The sequence below is a fragment of the Nothobranchius furzeri genome, chromosome 1 (genome assembly GCF_043380555.1).
Source record: "Nothobranchius furzeri strain GRZ-AD chromosome 1, NfurGRZ-RIMD1, whole genome shotgun sequence".
Taxonomy (NCBI): domain Eukaryota; kingdom Metazoa; phylum Chordata; class Actinopteri; order Cyprinodontiformes; family Nothobranchiidae; genus Nothobranchius; species Nothobranchius furzeri.
Genome location: NC_091741.1, coordinates 64,092,985 through 64,114,423, shown reverse-complemented (window position 1 = coordinate 64,114,423; position 21,439 = coordinate 64,092,985). Strand labels below are relative to the sequence as shown.

Below are 21,439 nucleotides of genomic sequence, written 5' to 3'. Positions count from 1 at the left end.
CATTTTAGTCACATCCCGCCCTCACCACGCCCACTTACTGCCATAACTAGTCAATGCAAAGTGCCTTGTGGACCTCATTTATATACATAAGCCGGCTGTTGCAGCGCTCCGCCTATGACATGGCGACCGTAGATCAAGGCAGATCAAGGAAGCGCAATTTCACAGAAGCAAAAATTGAGGTACCTGTGGGTGAAGTGGAGAAATGAAAAGAAGTGCTTTTGCAAAACAAATAAGAGAAAATCCACGGAGTGGCACAGCGTTGCTGAAGCCGTCAATGTTGTGAATTCTTCAGAGAGACCTGTGGCAAATATAAAAAAAAAAGGTCCAATTGGGAATCAATCCCCAGACTCCCGGGTGACAGTCACGAGCGTTAACCAGTCAGCCAAAGGGAGATCTCCCCTGTATAAAAAGCCAGGACGCATTATCAATCAGATCACAGTGACAGGACACACACTGTCACAGATGCATGACATTCTGTCTCAATCTGTCCCCTGCTGATTTTCTGCATTCAGTATTCTGCACTTCAGGCTGTGTGTGTGTGTGTGTGCGCGCGCGCATGTGTGTACACGCGTGTGTGCGTGTGGGGGGTCTTGTTCTGTGTGAAAACAAAGCAGTACAAGTGATAATGCTGCAGGATTTCATAATTTTATCCTTCTCAGCAGCAGCACTGCAGGTGCTCTCCATGTCCAAAATTTGTGTAAGCCAGGTCCTTACTCAAATTAAAGTTGCGCACATTTGTCCACTAAGTTTTCTTTCATAAATCCCAAAGTTTGCGTGGAAAGTTGCTTACACAGTTTTCCAACCCCGTTTTGTGCGTAAGCAAGCTTGATAAATGAAGCCCCAGCTCCTCATGGTCCATTACAGGATCTACTGAAACTGGGACTCATCTGTTCTCAGCAGACAAAACCCTGTTTGGGGTCTCCAGGAAGCTTAAAGGTTACATATTTCAAGGTATAAGTATGAAATTCCTGCAGAAGCTTTGGTCTCAGAGCTGCTCTGACGTAAACCCATGGCTGTGTTGCATGTTAGCCCTCAACAGCCCCACAAAGACAACTGTTACTGTGAAGTGACGGACAAATCTACTTTATTTAATCTAGAACAATACTGAATCGATGCACAACTACAGTTTCTACCTTTATCTGGTGTTTGGGCTCTTCAATCGGTTCTACAACGAGCCTTCGTACTGATCAAAAGACGAATGGCCGGTGAAATGAGGAGTCCATTTAGCACTACAACATGTTACATGAGACTTACCTACTTACCTGATCAGTTCTGTTATCAATGAACAATTCCACATCTGAAATCTTGGGTCTTTTATTTTGTGAATATTCAAAATAAAAACAAGTTAGTTTCTGGGATCCAGAAGGATCTCAGAGGGTGGGATGAAAACAACAGTCCAACAAGTTAAGACACACAAACTGTCATGTGATCATGTTGTTAAAACCAGTTCCAGTCCAAGGAAAACCAGTCAGGAGGCCTTAGAGGTGAATACAAAACATAGGATGGATGGCATGGTCAAGGATTAATTTTTATCCTTAATCCTTCACTTTAAATGCATACTTTCATGTAGGAATGTTCTTTAGAAACCAATAAACCAAACATCCAGGTGAAGCTTCAGTCTGCAGAATGGGTGGTTTGGGATTGTCACCAAATCTTCTAAGATTTGGAGAAAAAAGAGCAATCCCACCTTCTGAAAATTTCAGAGAATTAATGGTTTCCATCTCAGGCTTAAAGAGCAGCCATGAATGAATGGGTTAAGGAATGACACGAGACACAAGGGTTTGACACATCAGGCTGCCAGATCCCAGCAAACAATCAGGAATCCTTTCATACTGTCTGCTGTTTCATTTGTGTTAGAACAAATCAGGCAAACACGAGGAATCAAACATTCCAGCAACTCCAGAGAATGTGATTAGAATTTGTTTCTGACAGATGATCCTGACAAAAGTCTGGATTTTAACCTCTACTATGTCACAGAAACCTCAGATCTGAGGGATTCAAACAGCTCTCCAGGGAACCTTGTCATAAAGGGGAATGTCATGGAATCAACAATAGACAGCCAAAGTGAAAACTTATTTAGTCAGAAATCTTTACATAGTCTTGTTTCTGAAGTGGACCTGTGATTCCTGTGAAGATCTGGTGGGCTGGTCTTCAGGGCTAACCTTTAGACCTTCAGTGTTACAGTCTGAGTCTGCAAGGGGATCACAAAGTCCTTTAGAAGTCTAACAAATAACCCTTACCTTCTTAAGTCAGAGCGAGATCTAAATGATCAGACCTCACTAAAGTGACCCCTCCAGCTCTCTGGACCTCAGAGCTCTACAAACCCAACCTTTGGATCTGATCTGTCATGTCTCCGAATGTTTTTCTGTTTCATGCTCATACACACAAACTACTAAAACAAAAACAATAAAAAAACATGTCATCTGACTTGAATATGACATTAAGGTCAATTAAAAAGTCCAGCATGAATAAAAAATGCATGTAGAAAATGTCCTCTGGGATCTTCAGATGGAACAGGACACACCTACATAGGAATGGGAGTGATCCAGTCAGATGGATTCTGTTGATTCTTCTAGAATATTCTGTACAGTGATGTACAACAGCAGAGGTCTCAGAGCTCCTTGTTGATATGGTCCTAAACTGTGATCCCACACTGGAAGTCACATGGTTTGGTCCATTCCTCGGACAGGTTCAAAAATAAAAACAAACTCTCTTGAGATTGTGCTCTAAGCTCCATGTTTTGATTGTTTGTCCACAAACTCCTGACTGAATCTCAGTCCACCACCTTTAGGTCCATGTTCAGACCTCAACTATCTCACTCTACCACCATCTCCGTGTGGATTCCATAATCCAGCTCTGCAGCTACCCCACAACAACAAAGCAATAACAGGTTAGAGTTTTTCTTCATTATAATGTCTTTAGTTCTTGAGTTTTTCTGTTTTTTAAGATAGCAGACCACAGAGACATCCATTTTAAACACACACAATAAAAAACACTGAAACCAGGATGAATGATCAGGGAGATGAGAGCATGGATCATCTGTTTCCACTGGTCATTGGTTGGTGGGCTGATGGGGTCAGACTTCTCACAGCTGTCCACTTTAGCAGACGGTGCCATTCTCTTGCCGTGACTTGGGGCAGGTGGATCTGGGTATTGGCTGGACAGAAGGAGCCAGGGTGCAAAAGAAACCAGCAATGAGGGTAAGGCCAAGACCTCCCCAGGCACAGAACATGGACCAGCCATAGCCATGGCCGATGTCATCTGGCAGGCCGTACAGGTACCGCGGGTAACGGGACAGCTCAAAGTTAATGCCAGCAACGCAGGTACAGAGGGAGATGATACAGAAGGTTCCTGCAGAAAGAGAGGAAGATGCTGATCCCAGGACAGAACTCTACTGATGTTTCATTCATGTTATATTAAAGCACTGGTCAATATGAATAAGATTAACATGAGCTGTAATTGTCTTTTACATTATTATGTTCTGACTTAATCTCTCAGGTTCCAGGATGACTTAACCCCTTAGCCTGGGGTGCCTCCAGAAAATTTTGATAGGGGTGGCCAGATGAGGCCAAAGAAATTTTTGGGGTGGCACACCAAATTGGTCCTTGTGGTAACTCTGGGAGAGTTTAGCCTGTGACAATGTATTGCATTGCTCTTTTATTTGAATTATTTAAAAAAAACTGTATGTATCCAACACTTTTCACTTAAATTTTACAAACACAAACATTTCAGAAAAACACATTTCAGTTTTTTAAAATGTTATTTCAAATTTTATAAAAAATATATCTTTTTTGCTTGGGTTAGGATTAGGGTTTAATTCACTTGTTGCTGTGTCCACAAAAAACTATGGAGATTAAAACTTTTTTTTAATGGTGAGCAGCAGAAACATATGTATTTTTTATTCTGATTACTTCTTTACTCATTGTATTATTTTTATTTAGTTTTAAAACTATGTCTTGAATAAATAAGATCAAGTTATGGTTTGAGTAAACATTAGTATGATTTTTTAACACTGGCTTTTGCTGGGGAAGGAGGGGGGGGGGGGGGGGTGTCAGCAATTGGCCACCCCTTGGGGGCGCCATTGCCCTTAGCATTCCAGCATACCGCCTGTTGGACAAAACCCCACTGAGTTTATTAAACCTGAAAATTTAAGTGGTTACACGTAACTCTGGACCACAGGAACTGGACTTTATATAAAATATCACCAGAGACTTTATTTATTTTGTCCTGGAAGTTATTTTCTTTATCCTGAAGATTCAGTTTCTTCTAGCAACGGCCTTAAGGGTCAATGAAAATGGCCAGGAATCCCTGTGGCTTTCCTTTCCCAGTGAGACCCAAAAAGAACATGTCGAATGTTAATATAACCTAATGTCCAAAGTTCATATTTCATATTAGGGTAAACCAGAATAAATCCTTTTTCACGTACTCTTGGATTTGACATTTTAAATTACAAAACTCTTTAAGGTGTTTTTGTCCAATAAATTTAAATGTTCCTGCTCCTGGTACAAAACTATCATCTGCTGCTGATTAAAGGCACACTTGTTAGTTTGGCTTGCTTTAACACCCCCTAGTATCCGTTTAGTAGAACCAAAACCTAAAACTATCTACTCGCTGTGCATTTGTCTTTTTAACTTCTTAATCTATTAACTGAAATGTCTCCTCAGCCTTCATTAGTGTCTACAGGAGTGGTTCAGGGGTGGATTTAGGATTGAAAAAGATCCAGGGCTTAGCCCAGATAAGAGATTTTCTACTTTTAAATGAAACATTCCAACTTTCACATTTTGACCAGCAAACAAAAAGCACTAGATGACACTTTTGAACCAATATGATGATATAATAAATGTATTATTAGCTTCTACGAAGTACTGTGAAAACAAATCCTCTCTAGGAGTTTACATTAAGATTTGAGCAATGTTTGTACAATAATCCTCACATTTATATGTTGTGGTATATATGTTGTGTGTGTGGATGTGTGTTTGTGTGTGGGTGGGTTGGTGTTGGTGTGTGTGTGTCTGCTCTGTCTTCTCGATCCCCAGTGAGTCGTGGCGGATGGCTGATTATACTGAGCCAGGATCCTCTGGAGGTTTCTTCCTGTAATGAACTGACCTGTATTGGAATGTTTACTATGTAAAGTGCCTGAGACGACTCTTGTCGTGATTTGGCGCTATATACTGTAAATAACCTTGAATTGAATTGAATTGTATGCTTCCATTAAAGAAAAAACAAAATTCACAGAAATCACTGAAATAATTAGAAACTCAAAATAGAAAATATTTAAATTATAATAATGCAAAATAACTAGAATTAGTAAGCTCTGCCATTGTTCAACAACAGGAAGTGCTGCTGGCACAGTGGTCCCGGTCCTAATATTTTCTGGAGTAAAGAAAAAGTAAAAATCCCAGGATAAATAAAAGCACAATAAACACTGCTGGCATCTGAAAGTTAAATAATTATAACATAAAGTTTTTGGTGCATGTGTGCACCAGAGTGGTGATCAGTTGGGGAAATTAACTGTTCTTGAGCCTTGAAATAAAACTTGGCTTTTGAATTGTGGTTGAAATTTTTTTTTAAACAAAACAGTCCCAGAAAAGTTAGAATACTTTTTTTTAATGAGCTGAGGGTTAATGGGAGGGCATGAAAAATCTTGAGAACAAAATAAAAGATTTAATTAATAAATTATATTTATGACATCAAATAAGTTACTTGGTCATTTTATTGGATATATTTCATATACTAATATACTTCTACTTTACTCTTTTTCACCTTTCAGTAATCCAGAGAGCATCAGCTCCTCTGTTAGTCCTTCATTCATTTTTATGATAATCATCCCAGTTTATGTGGATTATTCCCATGAAACCTCCTACATAACAATATTTTGCTATGATTCTTTTTCTTTCCAGCACAACTTTATGACACGTTTTATATAAGATTCAAAAACCTGAATCATCCCAACTTTTGCTTTCAGTCTTTTGTGCTTCTTTTAGTCCAAACCAAGCCCCATAATACTGGTATGAGAATGAAGCCAACACGGAAGTAACAAAAATTGCAGTTCCACCCTCGTCCACTAGGGGCTGGTGTCAGAAGCGAGCAAATCCTCATTGGCTCCCATGTTAAAAATACAAATTTCACAGCAGAAATAAACATGCTTACAGCCTGGTTCCAAAACATGTTTTAGCTTTATCAGATCTAGTTTACACTCATGACAACTCTGAGGGGGGTGAATTTTTTGTCACTCTTCTGTTTAAGTGTATTAAAAGCCTAAAATTCTGAACAGTTAATGAGCATCAGACCAACGTGACCGTAGAGCTAGCTCCGGGGAAAGGCCTCAGTCTGAACCTCGGCCTCGCCTGAAAACTGTTCCGTGATTTTCAGTCTCAACTTAGACCATTAGTTGTGCAGTTTGTGCATTTTTTTTCAATACTATTTGTGCAATTGTTGGACAAAATGACTTGCTGTGGCATTAATTGCACTAATAGAGCGTCCAAGGAGTCTCCACTTCATTTATTTCGGTAAGTAAAATAAAATTTATGTATTTTAGGTCACTGCCGCTCTCGCACTAGCTGAGCTCAGATTTTAACATGTATTGTTTAACCATGAAATTGAAATGTAACAGGGTAAAACCCAGTGCATTTAACATAATGCTGCATTTTTGAAAATGGGTTGAAATGTAACATGTTGGTGGAGCTGGGTTACAACTATCGGTATGGTCCCCTCCCCTCAGCGGCAGCTCAGCGTATCTCTGATTGCAGTGGCGCCTGTCTGCTGCAGGGGCTGCTGGCTTGTGAAGCTCTCGGGAGACCTCTGTGTTCCACTCGGTTTTACCCAGCGGTCAGCCCGGCGCATCTCTAACTCAGAAGCTCCGGTGTTGTGAACAGTTAACTCTGGTTCCTCCGTTAGCTTAGCTCCCACCTCCGCGTTAGCTTTGGGTTAGCTTGTAGTTACATCACTTCAGTTCGACAGGTGTCGTCATTTGATCCCAGCTTTACAGCCCCACCCACAGCTCCACCTCTTTTCCTTTTTGGAATTGTCTGAGCTTGACGGAACCTGTGACACGGTCAAAATGGCGGTGGTGGGAACCTCCCATTTTGGCACAAAAACTTATAATTGGAGTCTATGGACACTAATTGTCCAGTATATATGTCGATGGTCCAAATGCAGCTGCGCCCTCTCTGGTGGACTTTAGTACTGCGAGCATTTTATAAGCAATTTATTTATTAATTTTTTACTCTTCAAAAGTCTAAAGTAGATTTGGGGCTTTTCAGAAAACGTCTGGGACTTGAGCCCTAGTAGCCAGCCCTAACCCCACCCCTGAAGTGATTAATCACTAAATTAAACAAATCAGATATGTTCATAATATTAAACATGCAGGAAACGTGCTGGAACCAGACAGCAGAACTTGACCGGTACTCTGAAGATGCAAATGCAACTGGCCACAGAGCACAGTGGGGGTCTAAGTGTCATTTCATTAACGCTGTAAAGGGTCATTTTAGCACATACTGGCTCAAGAAAATGATTTAAAAATATGAAAAAGTTGCGTAACATGGATTTATAGGAGGTCAACTGGACAATTAGTGTACTACAACACCTTTACATTAAGCTAGTTAATCCTCCTGATGCCTCAACATGTTTACATTTAAATTATGTTTACTTTATAGTTTAGACTTGTTTTATTACCATGTCTACATTTATACTTAATTTTTTTGCACCTTAAACTGGCTGTGTGCACAAAAGATGTGTACGTGTGTGTGTGTGTGTGTGTGTGAGAGAGAGAGAGAGAGAGAGGGAGAGAGAGGGAGAGAGAGAAAGAATGAGAGCGTGTGAGTGACTTCTATTTTAGCTATAATTTTACAGTGAACACAGATGAGAACATACAAGCTAGTGATGCTTTTTTTCTGACAAGCCAGCTGAAGAGGAGAAATGATTTCCTTAGAGTAAACATGTTAAATTATCATGATTATAATTCTCTTCCATAGCTGAACCCTACTTTGTGTTAATAAAACTCTCCGTGTGTGTTGGACTTACCTCCCATAAGGAAGAGGAGGCCGGCCACATACTGCATGAGACCTCGGTCCCAGCAGCAGCCCAGCACACCAATGATCCAGCCAAAAAGGATGATGGCCACTGCCATGCCCATGAAACCAGCTGTCATCCGCCGCAGGTCTGTGTACAAAGAGATGAACTCTTGGTTAAAGCTGCTCCCAAGGATCTGTAATGCTTGTCTGGATTCCGCCTGGCCCTGCTGAAGGATATGCATGTATACAGTATGACTGAATCATCTGTCATGTAAACACCGGACTGTGATAAAGGTTAAACTCACTGAATAATTCTGTTTGTTGTGAGTGAATCTCAGATCACCCAATGAATAAGGGAAAAAAGATCTTTGTTGAAAAGGATTTTATCTGAAAATGCCAAACTGTCTTCCCGACCTGCTGATTTCTTTGAGGTAACTGCATCTGCTGGTCCTATCCTGACTCCAGATCCTGCCACAGGATTAGTTCTGTTTGCTGTCAGAATCAGACATCGAGGCTGAAAATCACAGAAGATTTGATGCTACAGATGTGCTGTGCAGCTTTTATGAGACGTTGCACTAAGTAATGTTAGTGAAGACATCCATATTGTAACAATTAAGTTAAACAGCTGAACAAAACATTTAACCCTCCCACTGTTTTTATGGGTGACCCTGCGAGGAAGGTTGACCATTGAGCAAGATTGATGGTTTATCCCTTGAGGTGGCAGGGGTGAGGTGGTGCTCACTCCTCATCCCTGCCACATGCCCAAGGGATAAACCATCAACCCTGCTCAATGGTCAACTTTCCTCGCAGGGTCACACCCATTAGGACAGTGGGAGGGTTATAGAAGACATATTATGACATTTATTTCTTAAGATGTAACAGTTTCATGGTTGATACAATGCATGTTTATGAAATTCTTTGCACTAAATCGCTCTCACGTAGCGCAATCTCAGCAGTTTGATTCTTGACATTTTCAGAACCTTACAGAATGAGCTGGAGAACCAAGTTGCTCTCCTGTAATTTGAACTCAGTATCCAACTCCGGATCGGGGCTTGGATCGGGAAGTAAAGCCCGAGTCTCAATCAGTCTGAAACCACGTGATCGCGCCGATTTCCGATCATGTGATCGGATCAGGACATCCCTATACAAGGCAGCACAAAATGATGCAAAAGACAGGTTTTCCGTAATATGTCTCCTTTAAAAAGCACAAGAAAACTGCAAACTGAAGAAACTATGAGTGCCAAACAACCAGAAGAGTGCTTTTAATCAATGACTAGATCAGGGGAACCCAATTTCCAGCATGTTTTAGTTGTTGACCTGCCCACACACACCTGCTTCAGTTACCTGTTCAGCATATCATCAAGACTTGCAGAAACCTTATAATCAGGTGTAAAGTAAGGTGTAAGGTACAGCTGTAACCCCCCCCCCCCCCACCCCCCCCCACACACACACGTTTACTGTATCAGCACACGACAGGCTCCTGACTGGCTGCTTTCTGCTCATTAATGACTTCATTGTTCAGCTCTGAAAAGCAATTCCCTCTTAATTGTGTTCTCTGCTGTGAGACCATCCAGTCATTATTTCATCAAAGGAAATGGATTTTAGTTTCTGTACGGGAATGCTCTGTTCACTCAACTGGACCATCAGGACAGAGTCTGACTGCTGCTCAGCTGCGTGTCTTGTTCAGCTGTTTTTAACCTCGTACTGATTCTGGATCAGTGTTTTATTCTCACAACCAAACAATCTGTGTGGAATCTGTGTTTTCTACATTGACAGTTTTCAGATCCTCATTGAGTTTATTGAAAATCCTCCATGATTTACGCTCAAGGCTGCAAGCATGCAGACCATTCAGTACCATTCATTTGCTCCTAACGCCTAATTTTTCAGCCACCACGCACTAATTATCTTCTGGCATTGATATTATTCATTTGCTTAATGCCCTTGTAAAGGAAACTTTGTCAGAGTCTTCATCTATATTTGTGACAGAGTTAGAGTTGTATTTGAATAAATGCTGAGCAAGACAAGGACTTCCACACTTTCTGCAGCTGTAAGCATGTGGCCTTGTCAAACAGGCTGCCTGGAGCCATGAAACGATGGGGAGAAGATAAAGAGCGTATTTTCATCAGCTCATGTTAACTGCCACTGGGAAGAAAACAATGAAGTGGGAAAATCTAATTATACAACATGAAAGAAGCGGAGAAATGGTGAGATGATGGTGAGCTGGAAGCAGAGGCGATGGTTTCCACATATCTAGTGAGAACATCCTCACATTGCACCCTGTGGCTTCTCAGACAGCTAAAGTGGGATTGCCCCTGCGGGCTGAGGCAGGGACCTGGACCAGGCACCAGAGAAGCAACAGACCAGCAGTCTGAAGAATATCACATGAATGGGCCCCACAAAGCCCCTGGCTAGGACAGGGTGCTGAAACAAATCAGAACAAAAAGGAATCGAACCGCAAACCAGGGGTAGCCAATTTCTGAAAAAGTGAATGAAAGCATCAAGCAAAAGGCCAGAAAAGGGAAACTGGAACTCATTTGTGAGCACCTGACTGTAAAGCCATAGCTCCATCAACTTGGATGTGCTCAGTCCCAAAAACCATTACAATGTTAGTCCACCATCTGTAGGAGGAGAAATCCAGGCTGGGTGCAATTTCCCACCATCATAAACTTTCTAAAGTACGGGTGTGAGGTTGAATGACACCTGAGAGTTTTTAATAAATTTCTTTTGCTTTCTCCCTCCCTCAGTTTGAGTTTTATCTCTGCGTTTTTACTGCCTCCCACTCACTGGTGCTTCCTATCCAGTCTGTGAATCATCTCAACAGCATTCAGGTTCCAGCCTGGAACGGTTGTGATTTTACAACTTGGCATCGGTCCTGAACAGAGTACGATGGTCTTGTGTCTAAAACGCTGTGTCAGAAGAGTCCTGTTTTATCAGCAGAGGCAGCAGAGAGAGAGAGAGAGAGAGAGAGAGAGAGAGAGAGAGAGAGAGAGAGAGAGAGAGAGAGAGAGAGAGAGGTGTAAGTTAGGGCCAAACAAACCAGCAAAGCTTACAGTTGCTCTGCAGTGATGGACTGTCAGAGTTAAGTCATCTCTAAGACCCTCATGCTTTTCGAAAGAAATCATGCTTGCAGAGAAACGTGTTGCAGCTTTACCAGAGACAAGCCATCAGTATGTTTCCTTCTGTGTTTCAGGTCGTCAGAAAACATGAAGATACCCTCCCTGCACTCTAACTCAACTTCATGTTCTTCATCAAAATACTGACTCATTCTTTCTTTTAAAATGACAAAGTTCAAGGTGATGAGTGTTAAGATCTGTGCTGACATCATTGTTATTTGCATAAGCACCAGTTAGACTGATATTTGCTCTGATTTTGCTGCAGAAAGAACTTCATTTCCTGCAGAAAACACAAAATGCTTGTTGATATTTTCATTCATCATGCTGAGTCATTATATTGTTATCAGCCACCTAAATACAAATGAAAACACCAGCATATGGCATGAACATTTTAGTCTTTTCCTTTCTGTCTTGTTTACATCTTCAGGATTTGATTTACTGTAGCTCTGGATTAGAAAACACCAAATTAACTAAAACATAGAAAATATATTAGAGGATGGAAACATCCATCCATCTCTTTGATGTGGGTTTACCGTTCGTCCTGTACAGATGAGTGAACTCAGACTAGCTTCCACCAAGTGACTAAGAAACGAGTGCAGTAATAAATGATCATAAACACACTTAGATGAATTAAAAGAGAAAAAAGATGATTTCAACTGAAACTGAGGGAACAGAGGTCAGTAAAACTTGCTGCTTTGATTCTCTCAGCAGCTCTGGAACATCTGCCCACAGCAGGTTCTGCTATTGAGACAAAGAGAGACGGATGTGCCGAGACAGCAGAGGAGTGTGCTAAGTAAGAGCAGATGACGTGTCTAGACCCATCAACTCACTTTGATTAACAGTAATTGTCTACACTATTCTCAACAGGTTCAGTTACAACATCCAGTGTCTTCAGAATGATCAAACATCTCACAGAGGCCATGACTGTTGCTCAGCTTCTGTATGAACATGTAGGTAAAACATCATAAAGGCCCAACCCCATCTCCAGAGAACATCTCCAAACCACGGAAGACTCCAGCCTGTATGGAGCTACAGCTGCATCACATGTTTCCTTCCACTCACATGTGTTAGATTCATCTTTGGACTGTTCACACAGACCCTCTCAGATGCCCTGGAATCAGTGAGTAGCTGGTTTTCTAGTGGTGGCACCAGTGCTTGGCCACCTCACCTCTGTCAGTTTGCTCCAGGGCAGCTGTGGCTACATTCAATCAGTCAAACTTTATTTATGAAGCACTTTTCTTATAAGTGCAGCTCTAAGCACTTTACAAGATAAAAAATTACTCAACAAGTCAATTTCACACCCCTCCTCCAAAGATTAAATGCAATATCCCTTCTATACCTACATCTACCTCCAATCCCAACGCATGTACACACACACACACACACACACACACACACACACACACACACACACACACACACACACACACACACACACACACACACACACACACACACACACACACACACACACACACACACACACACACACACACACACACACACACACACACACACACACACACTAGCTGTAATGAAAGGACAACTGGCTGACTACAGATGAACATGTAAAAAAACAAGGAAACACCATCAAAAGAGCCAATTGCACCAGGAGCAGCACATAATAGCTCATCACCATGAGTGTGTGAATGTGTGTTAATGGCTGAATGATTCACTGTAGCACTTTGGAGTCACTGACTTAGTAAAACCTATACAAATATACATCATGAAATGGTGCAACACGTTGCAATCGAACCCAAACGCAGGTGAGTAGGAACAGGAGGCAGACAGGCAGTAAAACTGTTTAATATAAATAATGTCAAGTCAGATGATACAACAGGTAGACAAGATAAGGATCTCACAAAGACAAGCACAAAAAGAGGGTTTAAATACATGAGAGTAATCAGGAATCAGGTGGGCAAGCCCAATAAACACTTAACGAGGGGAGACAGGACAACACGTCGGAGGGAGAAGGAGCTCCTGATAAATAAATATATATATATATATATATATATATATATATATGCACACAAACACACACACACACACACACACACACACACACACACACACACACACACACACACACACACACACACACACACACATACATATATAAATACACCGTAAATCCTCTAATACAGGCCCGGGCCTGTATTTGACTCAAGCTCATCAAGCTCCAGGCCTTTATTGGAAGGAGGTCCAGAATTAGAGGCAGGCCTCTATTTCTATTTGAGCAAAATGAACTAATGGTTCGCTGGAGTTTTTGACAATTAAAATTGCACCCACATTTTCAAAGTTAAACACATTTCTTTTAACAACGGTAGTTTCTGCTTCAGCCCTCTCCCCCCGCGCAGTGGCCGCAAACTCACTGATGCGCCTACAGCCTCTTGGAGTTCCTGCTGCTCTAAACATTAAAATAATTATTTCATTTTCTGTTCCTCACTTCTGATTACCTTCAATGGTGTCTGTTTGTTGCAACCACCAGGTACAAAAACTAACTTGTTTTTATTTGACTATTTTTCTGTCCTGCCTGTTTATTATCTTCCTGCATCTCCTCTCAATCCTAAAGAAAAACTGCTTCCTGGGTTCATATATATTCACCTTATGAGTTACCTTTGAACTGCAGTTCTAAAAGATCTACCGACCGCAAAAACAGCGGAGTGCTTGCCGGCCACATCAGTTAGGTGCGTCACCGAGGACAAAACAGGTGATGCGCCCCGATCCACAGCAGCAAAAAGCTTCAAGCACAAATAAAAGAATAAAAGACAGAAAACATAAAAGGAAATGAGCCGACATGAACGATCGTGTGTTAAATTAGTTTTTGAGGTGGCGACACCTGATTTGATAATGTTACTGTGGCCGTGCTCAGGACGCAGATGTCTGGAGCGCGTCAACAATCAGAGCTTTGCATGCGCAAGCTGGTTAAGGTTAGGATGGGGGTGAGGGGAATGTTAAATTGCAAGAGGGTAAAGGTCATAATTTGGTTAAATGTCCATTTTACGGCGGGTGTCAGTATCGACGCTCTGGCACAGCGCGTTGCCTCCCGACGTGCAGGAGCTTGTCACCTGCTGACAGCAGGCTGCTGTCTTTTCCGTGGACTGCATCTTGCCGGTCATTATCACGTGATAGCGACTAGTCGATGACAGGCATAAAGAGTCACTATAGAGCGGTGAAGTCAACTAGTGACTAGTTCATACAACCCCTGCTACTGCTCCCCAGAGTGTTCTGCAGCATAATCAGCACGTTCTCTTTGAACTTGATATAAAATTTTCGCCTCCTCTTCGTCTCCGCACGGTTAAAGTTACCCTCGCGGTCTATCACTGGCAAATCAAAAGTGAGACGGATGACACAACCGCCCCCGTACTTGCTTGTTACCACATTCCACCCGGCCACAATAAAAAACCGGCCATTATTCACCTCCGCCGACTCCGGCCAAAATATGATACCCGGCAGTTAATTAAATACAGGCTAATATTAGAAGATTTACGGTATATATATATGTGCATACTTCTCATATTTTAACATAATTTAAATATTTTCTTCTGCCGATTCTTTCCTTGGAATGAACGTTTTAGTTTTTTGTCCTTTTGTCACGGTGCTGGCATTCAACACATTGTCATTAAATACAATCTAACAAAAGGGATCCTTTGAGAGATGCTGGAGCCTCGTTTTGGGTTATATAACAGAGGGGGGACCAGCTAATTACAGTAAAGGAGGAGGACAGCAGAGCACTGTGAAATCTTCTGTGGCAGGTTGTGGAAGTAGCCCAAACTAAGCTCTCTCTCTCTGTGTGTGTGTGTGGCGTTCCTCTGACTAAGAGCCTTGATGATTTCTGGGCTCGTGGATACACAGAACTTCTGTGATGTGACTAACCGGATTAACCATTAGCTAGGACTTTTTAGGAGAAACACAGTGTGTGTTCCTCTGTCTGATGCTCAGCATTTAACGTTTACAGCACACATTCAGAAGATGAAAACTGTTGGACAAATTATCCAGTGTAAAGAAAAACCACGAGTAAAGCAACCATACTGCTCATGCAACCCAGAGATAATGCAGCTTTATTCTGAGAATATGTTACAGCAACTGCAAAACAACCAGACAAGTTCCCTTAGAGGAGCCTGCATCATGGTGGAAACTCAACAGTCATCACTACATAAATAATCAGGATGTAATAATAAGACTGAGTCAAGTTTCAGATCAAATTGTCTTTGAGCTGATGGGTTCATTATCCTTTTAGAATAATCCCAAATAATGGTAAACATTCACCAGTAATTTAGAGAAAATCTGAACTTCAGTTATTATCTGATAAAGTCTGAGCGTCACGGAAGGATTCCACTAAGGAGAAGATTATCATGAGGTGGGGGGTGGACAAATCCTCAGACTCTTACACCATCGAATTGCCGTGACTCAGACAGTTTCTCATTTTGATTTGCTGAGGGGAGGAAAGGATGTTGGAGCTATTTTTAGTTGCAGAAGCAAAAGCCTGTGTGCAGAAGATGATTAATATGGATTAACTCAGTAGTAATGTACACAGAAAACCCAGTTTGAATTGGAAAGTCAGTCCATTTGAACTGTTCAGCTGACGGTGGAATTACCTCGGTCCCCATCCTCATTACTCAGAACAACCCAATGTTTTCAGAGTGCTCATAAGAGCTTTTCACACTTCAGCACTTTCTCACCAGGAACTGATGACAATGGATAACAAAACTTTCAGAGGTGGCAGGCAGCAAAACCATATTTCAGCTGCTGAAATAAATCAGGATGTATTTTGGAATTATGTTGGAATCAGGATTGTTGTCTTGAACCTTATGTTCTGAAGTAAAAGGATCATGTTTATATTTCCATTCATTTGTGACAGAACTAAGATGGAAGTGGATGCGAGAGACGTGACTAGGCGAGGGTGGGACTTTATCCGTGGCTGTTGAAGTAGGATGTCTGTCTGAATAAACTACATTAAAAACAGCTCTTATGAAAGGAAAAACACGTCTCTTGAGTCTATTCTTCACTGAATGAAAGCAGCGCTTCTATCATGAATCAAAATGATTATGACTTCATGCAAAACACACCCAGAGGTAATATTTCACTGTAGGAAATTAATGGTAATTTAACAATTACAGCTGAAAATATTATTTGATTTCCACTATAAAATACAACGTTTAGAGTGTAACGTCCAGCAATGGTCAGTTTAGGTACAGTCTGACCTTTCAACATCTGTTCAGAAAGGAGACACAACACTGCATGTTTTCCCTTTAAATGAGCCTGCCTTCATACCAGCTGGGACTCACAGACTCTGCAAGTTTGAAAGATAAACAATAACTTTCTTTCCCAAGGTCCCATCTGGCTGCCTCCACAGAAGGAAGAACTCCAGCTCGAATCAAATGCTAAATTCAAGAATGATTTCTTAAATCAATATGAACTTCTTCCATGACTTATCTAGATAATCAATAAATAAACATTTGTTTATCACTACTTATAATAATTATATTGTAATGAAATGCTTCATTAATCTGTGCTCACTGAATGGATGTTATGTTATGTCTACAACTGCAGTGTGTTCAGCATGTTTATTCGGCGAGGTTCTCACACCTGCATTCACACAATAACAAGTACGGTTAAGTTAAACTCCAACACATAACTTGCTCTTTTAACCAGTCAGAACATCCGGTATCAAAGAAGGCGTGTTTCTGAGTTGTCTTGGTAACATCTCCCAAACTGTCAGCCTCTGATTGGCTGTGCAAATCATAAAATCAAAACCTTAAAACTGGATCATCCTGAGTGATTCGTTAGTTCTAGAGAATCGCTCAGACATCTGTAGTAAACCTCTTTAACCATGAAAGATTTTGACACATTGTCAAAACCTATTTGCACCTGCAAAGCTGATGAGCAAACAGTTCCTGCAGAAACAAAGCTGATATTGTTAGACTCCTTAAGAGTCTGCCAGACGCACGGTTCCATCCAGCTGTTGTGACCCGAGTCCATCTCTGGACTGAAGAGTCGGTACCACGGTATTCTACAGCCCTCTGGTGCCAGAGGTCAGCCGACCTCTGCGACTTTCGGATCCACCAAGAGGGTCTCTCCAAAACAGGTGAAGTAGACATGACAGATTGCGTCTGATGTTCTTCTGATAACAACTTCATAGCTTAGAGCAAACCAAATTCTTTTCACCAGAACTTACTTTGATAAGGAAGTTCTGACTGACATCTCATTCACACATAGGTTCTTTCATCACGTTTCGTTACATCCACTCACAGTAAATGCTTAGGTAATTAGTCATGTTTTAATTATTTGCAAAACAAATTCTTACTTTTATAAACCTGACTCTTTCTTGAAATAACACGAAGTGTGGTTGATCACTGAAAAACAAATAACCTAGATCTTCTGAATTAAAACCTAGAATCTTATGATGATATAAAATAAAGACCTAGCAGGTTAATATTTTATATTTAAATAGAATATTACATCTTCCTGGTCCTAACAAATAAAATTCATCGATTTGCCTACGCTACAAGAGAGAAGCTTTTCAGTTTGATCTGCTGGATGAACTTTAGATAATTAGGAAAATTCTGGCTGGATTGATGACCTAACAGCTATATGAGCAGGGTCACAAAATACATTAGTAGTCTATCTCCTAAATTTCATACATCAAATTTAAATATTAACACATATAAACCTTTACACCATTGTTCATTACATCTTACAGAATTAATCTGGTAGAAATACCCTGATGGGGGTGATGTGGCTGAATGGGGAAAGCGGTTATCCACTAATCAGACAGCGAGTGGTTTGATCCCAGACCCAGGCAGGCCACGTGACCTTGGGCAAGATAACCCCCTGAGAGTTCCCCCAAGAATGTATAAATATGAACCCACTGCTTCTCATGGAAGGGTTAAATGCAAAAGAGAATTTTCCCAAGGGGCATCAATAAAGAATTAACATCCATGCTTTCGTTCTTTTTTAACAGCAGCCGTCGGCGAAACTGTAGCTACAAACGGGTAAACAAAACTGTTTCTGTGTTTAAAAAAGAACGAAAAGCATGGATTTAGAAAGACACAGCAAGAACACACCTAAGATGTTCAAAGAATTAACATTAATGATCATTATTGGATTCCTGCAGGAGGTGTCTGTTAAACCCTAACCCCTAATATGCCTAAACAGAGGTAATGGCTGCTGTTTTAACTGCAAATTGTTTAGCAATTAAAAACTGGGATCAGAAAAGTGTTTTATGAAACCATCTGTACAAAAACCACAATGACATCTGAGTTATTGTAAGAGAAAACATAAAGCTGCAACATAAGTCTGGTAAACGCTGCAGAGGAAAACCAGACAGTTATCCATCATGCCTCTGATGTCATCAGTTGTTTTGCCTATGTGTTAGTGTCAGTGGATATAAGGTGACTAACCCTAATCCTTCATTCCAGTTCTGAATCTGATCCCTAGACAGTCTCACAGCCACCAACACCTTCAGGAATGTGACCAGAGCATCCCACAAGTGGACCAGCACAACCAAGACCCACAGGACGGAGGTGAAAGAGAGGACTTCACATGTGTGTTAACGGACAACTGGCTACAGTATAAAGCTTGGTATTCCACACTTTTAACTGATAAAGCTCCTTAGATGAGAAGCAAAATGTCCTAAGAAAAAGACGTCCAGAGCACACGGACTTAAGTATAGAACAGTAATGAATTTCCCCCAAATGTCTGTCTGTCAGCTGAAACAACTCTCAAAACCTCAAGAAGAATTCCTTTGTTTGTGCTGGGATAATACACATCTGGAAGACTTGTGTTTGACATTCCACTCAGACCACATCTGTAACAGAAGCAATGATTACTGTAAGAATACCAACTGGATTAGAAACTGGATGAAGACCCGGGCATTTGGATTAGGGTGCATGCTTCACCTCCATCTATGGAGACAGAACCTTCTCTGACATGAAGACTGAGCTTAATGAAAGCTTCAGAAGAATAATACCTTCAACCACATAAACCTTCAAACATTTCATTCTGCCTGGTGTAAGACTGCAGTACAAGCACCAAATCTGCTCAGAAATGCCCAAAAATTATTTAAAGTAGATTTTGTTTCATATAATCCCTGAGAGCAGTAAAGCAGATGGTATTATCCTCCACCTCAGTGCTACAAGATGATCAGGCTGCAGATGACAGAATTCTATAATCCATACCTGCCCTAAAGGATGGAAAAACCTGAGAAAACCAGACCTCCTGCTGAACAGTTAGAAGGTTCATCATCCTGAGGAGCTTCTTCGGGGGCAGATGAGGAGGTGTTGGTTTTGTTGGACCAGGGTGGGTGTCTTTCACAGAGCTGCTCTGACAGCACTGCTGTAACTCTGACACTGTCCTGAGTAACTCTGAACAACATGTCCAACACAAAGTTTGATGTTCCTCTACCTCATCTAGAAGCATGTTAGCAACTATTAGCATTTTTAAATTAGGGAGGAGTGTGGTATTCAATCAACTCTACTTAAATGACTCAGATCCTTAGGCAGGCAGATGCACAAGCATCTGGCTGCAGACATCAGCTGGCGTCTTTGCCGTGACAGGAAATGACGTATCCGGAAAAACAAGACATCGGGTCATTACCTTCGCCGGAAGTAGTTTGGATTTGTCGAGAAAAACCATACCGTGTCGTTTTTCTATTCGATATGTACATATTTAAGAGAAAAATTACACGGTGGGTCATTACCTTAACCAGAAGTCATTACTTTCACTGGAAGTAGTTTTTTTTTAAACAAAACTTAACGGGAAAAAGCTTTTTATTTCGTATTTTTTTTCTCTTCAGATCTGCACTGGCAAACTTTAAAATAACGTTTTTACCTACGTTGCATGAAAATTGAATATTGAATCCCTTTGTTCTTCAGACAGGGAATTTTTATGACAGTAGCACATACATATGTGTACTGGGGTACACATTGGGGTGTTTATGAATGTGGAAGAGACCCAGCATCCTGTGATGGCACTAATAACATCAAGAGATAATTAATAAAGTAATATTTAGGTAAATTTAACCCTTTACACGTGACCAGGACACTGTAATCAATTTTTGGCAAGGGAAATTATCTTTTTTTTCTTTTTTACCATTTTTGGGGTGTTTATGATGATACAGTAGACAGTATGAGTACAGTAACATCAACAGATAATGCATAAAACCCTTATTTGGTCAATTTTAGCCTCCGTGAAAATTTGAGCGATTTAATCACTTTTTGGCAAGAAAAATGCCATTTTAGTTGTCTACAATTAAATCATCAATAAAGAATTTAAAGATATTTTGAGGCGTTTCTTATAGGTAAACAGGAGGGTGTAGTCTCTATTTGGCAAGTGACAATCTTAATTTTATGTGCTGAAGTGCTTTTATCTTGTTACTTTTAAATAGAGCAACGTAATGTATAGATAGTAACCTACACAAGGTCATTAAAGCCAAAGCTTGATCAGTTTAAATACTATTTTTCAAGTAAAAATGTGCCCCAAACTAACTGTGGCTCCATGTCAAGTGGACTAAAGAAAAGAAGGGGAAAAAAATCAAATTGCTGGAGAATTGTTTATTTACATTTATACGACGTTTACGTTCAATACAGGGTGCCATTTTACATTGTTTATTTATTTTTCAGTATGAAGGCTGTAACATAAAGAAAGCCAGTTCTTACCACAAACCATCTTTCAATCACAAATATTGCAAAAAGGATTAATATATCCTCATTGTGAACGATTAAGACAAATAGCAACACTTAAAACAACTTCCGAACTGGAAAAACTAATATCCGCGATAAACATCTGTTTAAGTACCGGAAGAGGTTACCTCTGCTTTCTGAATGTCCATATAGAGCTCCGGACCCCATGTGACTCTCAGTTAGTAGACGCCATATTGGCAGGTAAAAGAAGCTAAACAAACACGGATGTAACCATGAACGTGAACGGGATCGGCTTGGATTTTACTTCGTCAGAGTTTACTTCACACTTTAAAACCGAAGAAATCGTTTTATATAGTCAGAAATTAAATAGACTAAACATCTCCGACCCTTACCGTGCCCCTGGGATACTTTTTAAAAACGCCAGAAGCTGTCGGAGCGGACTTCTTACCGGACCTGGCCGGGGAACCCCTTGGGATTTACCCGGAGGAGCTGGCTCAGGTGGCTGGGGAGAGGGAAGTCTGGGCCTCTCGACGCTTCTACCCCCGCAACCCGACTCCGGATACGCGGATGAAAATGGATGGAAAAATAACAGATTTACAGGTAAGAAGTTTAAATAGAGTGCTGTGCTGTTTGAATGTATAAACTGAACGCCAAGAAAAATCACTAGTTT

General features: G+C 40.9%; 1 protein-coding gene across 1 annotated transcript in view; it reads right to left on the bottom strand.

Annotated features, from left to right (window-relative positions):
* Positions 1-2,882: 2,882 nt before the first annotated feature.
* Positions 2,883-21,439, bottom strand: part of tmem178bb (transmembrane protein 178Bb) — a 69,222-nt gene continuing 50,665 nt past the window's right edge. The window contains exons 3-4 of the mRNA XM_015952947.3: positions 8,023-8,160; positions 2,883-3,351 (exon numbers count right to left, since the gene is read on the bottom strand). Coding sequence (XP_015808433.3) covers positions 3,101-3,351; positions 8,023-8,160 — 389 coding nt within the window. The 3' untranslated portion in view covers positions 2,883-3,100. The remainder of the gene's footprint in view (positions 3,352-8,022; positions 8,161-21,439) is intronic.